Source organism: Hibiscus syriacus, unplaced genomic scaffold (assembly GCF_006381635.1).
Source record: "Hibiscus syriacus cultivar Baekdansim isolate YM2019G1 unplaced genomic scaffold, ASM638163v2 tig00110692_pilon, whole genome shotgun sequence".
Taxonomy (NCBI): domain Eukaryota; kingdom Viridiplantae; phylum Streptophyta; class Magnoliopsida; order Malvales; family Malvaceae; genus Hibiscus; species Hibiscus syriacus.
The window spans coordinates 220,636-226,107 of NW_024062827.1; the positions used below are offsets into that span (position 1 = coordinate 220,636).

Sequence of the window (5,472 nt, forward strand, 5' to 3'; positions counted from 1 at the left end):
GGTTTGAGATGGAATGTGGAGTAAACCGACTGAGAAAGCTATTATTAGAAATGGACCAGGCGATTTGGTTCTTATCTGTTCACTACTCTGATGAATCAAAATGGCTGGACAAACGATGGTAAATGGTCAGTTAAATGGGTTTGGGGTTTCAAACCCAAAATTCCAAAATTACCCTAAAATCTTAAGGTTTCAAACCCTAAATTTTTAACATAATAAGACTGATCCCCCAAAAGCTTAGATATAAAGATACAACCTTCTTAATAAAATAATAATAATGTAATTTCAAATCAAGTCAATAAAATTCTCATCTCGAATATGAACAAAATACTTTAAATTCATAGAATAAAATACATAAGAATATATGGATAAATCATTTCAGTTTCTCATCTTCATATTCTCAAAATAATTATGAGACATTCATATGGTGTCTCATACTTCGTAAAGACGTGTGTGTATATATATATATATATACTAAACTTATTTAAAAACCGACACGTTATTTAAATCATTTTTAGAATTATCACTCGTATTCAAAACCACTACAATATTCTTAATATAAAATAATTCATAGAATTATATGGTACCATACTCGAAAAGTAGGATTTCATAAAAAATAATCAAATACTTTTAAACTTCAAAATCATTTAATATAAACTAAAATAATATTTAATCGAGAAAATCACATTATTTATCGAATTTGGATTGTGAAATTCCGGGTATTACAAGATGCATACATATATGGTATAAATGTGTATACCATATTTAGTGATGGTTGATATGTATATGAAACTAAAAGCATATTATCTTTGTTAATTTAACTATATGAATATGATTTTGACTATATATATATATATATATGCCTTGCCTTTATGCTTATATATTACATGTAAATATTATATACAATATATTTTTTAAAAATATTTTAAATTTTTTATTTTTTAATAATTATCATTTTATACCTTATGATATATATTTATATTAAACTTTTAGGGATTTTTTTTAATTTTTTATATTTATTTTTTTGAATATATTTATATTTATATTTTATATTTTATACTTTTAAAAAATTTAAACAAAACCTTGAACTTGAAAAAAATCAATTTAACCCCTTTATCACGTTATTATCGATAGTGAATTATAATGTTAACATTGTGGGATTACAATGTTAATCAATTTTTACATCTACGGTAAAGTACACAAATAGTCATCCGACTATAAAATATTCCTTTGTTGAGACCTCAGACTATTGAAAGTTACAAAATGGTCCATCGACTATAGAGAGTTGCTTTGTTGAGTCCCTCGACTATTTAAAGTTACAAAATGGTCACCTGACTATTCAATACGTTCCAAACTCGTCATTTTCGTTAAAAAAAATTAATGGTTGTTTGAGTTGGACGTTAACATGCTGACTAATATATGATAGTCATTTGAGATAATGAGATCAAATTTATCATATCTCAATCAGCATGTTAACGTCTAACTCAAATTGTCATTAATTTTTTAACTGAAAAAGATGAATTTGACATATAATAAATAGTCGAATGACTATTTTATAACTTTTAATAGTCGAGTTACTCAACATACTAATTCCCTATAGTCTGGTAATAATATCGTAGAAATCTAAAACAATAGAGGGCAAAAAAGGAAAAGAGAAAGAAAATGAGGAGAGAAAGAGATATAGAGAGAGAAAAAGATAGGAAATCCGCTGTTTGAAATAAGCCCATAGATTTGTAATTGCAGTTGGAAGTAGTATCCAAGACCATGGCCCCTGGTTTTCCATTCTCTCTATCAAATACCAACTCTTCACTCTCTCTTTCACCTCAACCCTACCCATCCTCTTCTTCTTCTTCTTGTCCCCCTCCCTTCTTTTCTTCACCTAACACTTATAAAGATGCAATCTTTCACATCTCTGTCCTCAATCGGTACAAATACCCCATCCTGAATAAACCCCCCCCCCAAGTAAAGAAACAGTTTTTACTCTAGTCTATTGTGTGCCCTGTTTCTTCTGTTCAACCCTCTGTTTTCATCTGCTCATCAACATTTCTTGGTTCTTTTCGCTTTTTGTTTGCTGCCCAGATTTTGATTTTCAATTTCGAATAGTTTTAAAAAATACGCATATCGGAATTTTACTTCTTTTTTTTATTCTTGTCTATGCCTCTGATAGAGTTGATTCAGAATTTTAAATGGGGAGAGCAACCGTGGCTGATATAAAAGGGAACGGTTTTAGTGAATTGGATAAGGAAACCAAAGCAAATACCGAGGACACGAATAAAGTTCCCGATACGAATAAAAATAGAAATACTACTACTTCAGATAGTCGGGGAAAGAAGAGCCGGCGGCGGCAAAGGAAGATGATGGCGTTGCCGGCTTCTGCCGTCGTGCACCCTGTTCAAAGGCTTTTCAATGCTTGCAAAGACGTTTTTGCCTCTGCTCGGACTGGATTTGTTCCGTCTCCCCATGAAATTGAACAGCTTAGCGCTCTTCTGGGTATGGTTTTTGTTGTGGTTTTATTGGATCGTAACAGTGGTCGACTTTTTCAGTCCAATGTAGTTCGATCATACCAAGAAGTACTTAAATTTCTTGATAGCCTAATTTCGATTGAATTTGTTAGAATAATTAAGCATGAATTTCTGAAATTCGTTCATCATTTGTTTTCCTGAACCATCTTTCATATACATTTGACGAAAGAATCATACACTTGAAAATGCCTGCATTCTCTCTCTCTCTCTCTCTATTATTATATTTCATATTTATTACAATTCTTTTCAAAGGGGTCACCCTTGGCAAGGATCCATTGGCTTACCACCCTTCACGTATTTTTTTGTTTTTATATGAAGATCTTAGGAATCTGATATCATAAACTACTTGCAGTTACTTGTATCACGTTATTTAAGAAAAAAAATCTGTAAAATAGATGTTGGAAAGTGTACCATTCTGTTGTTTTCTGATTTTCATTTTAAATATTTTTGTGATATGGGCCGAGTGTATTGTTATTTATTCATGGTGGTCTTGCATATGGTTCATTATTACATGTAATTTTCACGCTCCTTAGTAATGTGTGATTCAAACACTTTCATCATGTCTGTATTAGGCTAGTTTAATTGGATTCGGGTTTGATTAACGGATCGAGCTATATCCGACTGTGTTTACTTTGAGTTGTTTTTATTTAGTTAGGGTTTGGATTATATTTTCGTACTCCTATGTATTGGATACAAGTAGTGCAGCCAACTTAGTTGTTTAATATCTCTAGAAAATATAACTGATAAAGATTTTGCCAAAGTTTAGAAAGTATACGGCCTTAAGTAGACACTAATATGTTGTACTAACATTGCTTTTTGTTCTTTCGTGTAGATGAAATTCGGCCGGCTGATGTTGGTCTTACCCCACAGATGCCGGTTTTCAGTCCGCAAGTTACTCGGCGAGCTCCGACGATAACATACCTGCACATCCATGCGTGCAAAAGGTTTTCAGTAAGTGCTGTTTGTATCAAGAAATGCAAGCCATGATTCGTGATTTAAGTAATGTTATCATTAATTGGACTTGTACAAATTTTCATCTAATGCAGATTGGCATCTTTTGCTTGCCTCCGTCCGGTGTCCTTCCGCTTCACAATCACCCTGGAATGACTGTATTCAGTAAGCTTCTCTTTGGGACTATGCACATCAAATCATATGATTGGTTTGTCCCTACAACATCAGCTGTTGTGAATCCTTCACAAAGTAAGTGTTTTTCTCCTTTTTCAATTTTATTTTTCTCTTTACATTTGTGTGTTTATATATCCGTTTTCCACGTAAAATGGTACATTCCATGCTGGGAATGTACCGGGTGAGGCTCTAGAAAAGACAATTGTCGACTTCATAATTGGGGTTTCAGTGTCGAATGGAAATGATAATCTAAGAAAATAGATTGGTAAGTTAAACCAAATTCTCCAGTTTAGAGGTTTGTGTATTGCCATTGGTTAGGCTCCATATTCTTAGAATGCAGTATATGTAGATGCTTGCTATGTTTAAGATGTATTATTGATGAGAGCATCATCCTTGATGTACATGTAGAGAAATTACTGAGACCAATTTCGTTCATGTAAATGGCAGCTCAACATCCGGAAGTTCGGTTGGCTAAGGTTAAGGTCGATTCCGACTTGACTGCGCCTTGCAAGACCTCCATACTTTATCCAGCTGATGGAGGCAACATGCATTGCTTCACAGCCGTGACAGCATGTGCAGTGTTGGATGTTCTAGGCCCTCCGTATTCTGATTCCGAAGGACGGCACTGCACGTACTACTCCGACTACCCTTTCACAAGATTCCCAGGTACTCTTTTTTCCCTACCTGACATCCTATCCCCCGTCCCCCAATAACATTTGATTATTAAAATTAAAAATTTTGGCGCAGCTGATGAGCAGGTACCAATACCAGAAGAAGAGAAAGATAAGCTAGCATGGCTTCAAGAGAGGGACAAACCTGAGGATTTGGTGGTTGATGGAGCTCTGTACACTGGTCCCGAAATCATGGAAAGCTAAATTTCAAAGCCTTCATCACATCTCTTGTAATACCCCAAAACAAAAGAATCATTTTCTTATCCTTGTCTTGTCAGTGGTTGCTGTTTCAGCCTTGGAAACTTCTGTTTTCCTTTGTTTTTTTTCATCCCCCTCTTAGTAGGACATGCGTACTCTTTTTTTTCTTACAGTATTTTTTTTTTGTATATAAAAGGGAAAAAATAACCGGAAAAAAAGGGGAGGGGGGCAAAAATGTTGTCAAGTGCACCGGATGAAGCATGTAGGTGAATGAGAAAAATGTTAAAAAGTGCACTGTTATAGGGTAAATGAATGAACTCGATATAACGGAGAAGGTAATTTTTTTACTTCTACCCTTTTAGTATTATCTTAAAATATTATAATTCTATTTTGATATTTCTGATATCATGAATGCATTAAATACTTAAAAATAGTTTATAATTTTTTTTCAAGTGACATTAGTGTTCTCAAGTCATTATATGTTCGCTTGTATATTATGATTGTAAATTCAAATTCTCTAAATCAATCCATTACAACTTTTTTTTTTCGTCAAGTGAAATGAATCCGACATTTTTTTATAACAGAGTAATCTGACTTGAATATCTTTTATTTCAAAAATCGATATATCGAAGATGAATCCAGTTTATTTATTTTTCGGGTAAAGTATATAAATGGTCTTCAGTTATACCTTAACTATTAAAAATTATAAAAATAGTCACTTGCTTATTTATAAGTTTCAAACTTTTTCTTTTTCGTTAAAAAATTGACAATCATCTAAGTTAGACGTCTATTGGTACTATTGTTGTTTTCAAGAATTTACTTGACGATATAATATTTCTAGCATTGACTCGACGACATAATATAAATGGAGAGTCGATCCACAAAATAAACTCAAACAATTCTGTAATCAGATTTTATCATATCTCAATCAACTAGTTAATACCCACCTCATATAGTCA

At 32.9% G+C, this 5,472-nt stretch overlaps 1 protein-coding gene across 2 annotated transcripts; it reads left to right on the top strand.

Annotated features, from left to right (window-relative positions):
• The first annotated feature begins 1,718 nt into the window (after positions 1–1,718).
• LOC120138453 (plant cysteine oxidase 2-like) lies at positions 1,719–4,642 on the top strand. 2 transcript variants are annotated; one of them, XM_039153911.1, is made up of 5 exons: positions 1,719–2,487; positions 3,352–3,470; positions 3,566–3,719; positions 4,092–4,310; positions 4,392–4,642. In XM_039153911.1, exons 1-5 carry the CDS (start codon positions 2,184–2,186, stop codon positions 4,517–4,519), a joined length of 924 nt encoding a protein of 307 aa, XP_039009842.1. In that variant the 5' UTR covers positions 1,719–2,183; the 3' UTR covers positions 4,520–4,642. The 2 variants fall into 2 exon arrangements, with proteins under 2 accessions (XP_039009842.1, XP_039009843.1); XM_039153912.1 differs by having other exon boundaries at positions 1,722–2,487; positions 4,400–4,642.
• Positions 4,643–5,472: the final 830 nt, after the last annotated feature.

What these genes read in the sequence shown, in the direction of transcription:
- LOC120138453 (XM_039153911.1), top strand. Translation starts at nt 2,184, where the DNA reads ATGGGGAGAGCAACCGTGGCTGATATAAAAGGGAACGGTTTTAGTGAA. An exon ending in ACAGCTTAGCGCTCTTCTGG is followed by an intron (nt 2,488 to 3,351) that starts GTATGGTTTTTG and finishes TCTTTCGTGTAG; the next exon opens with ATGAAATTCGGCCGGCTGAT. An exon ending in ATGCGTGCAAAAGGTTTTCA is followed by an intron (nt 3,471 to 3,565) that starts GTAAGTGCTGTT and finishes CATCTAATGCAG; the next exon opens with ATTGGCATCTTTTGCTTGCC.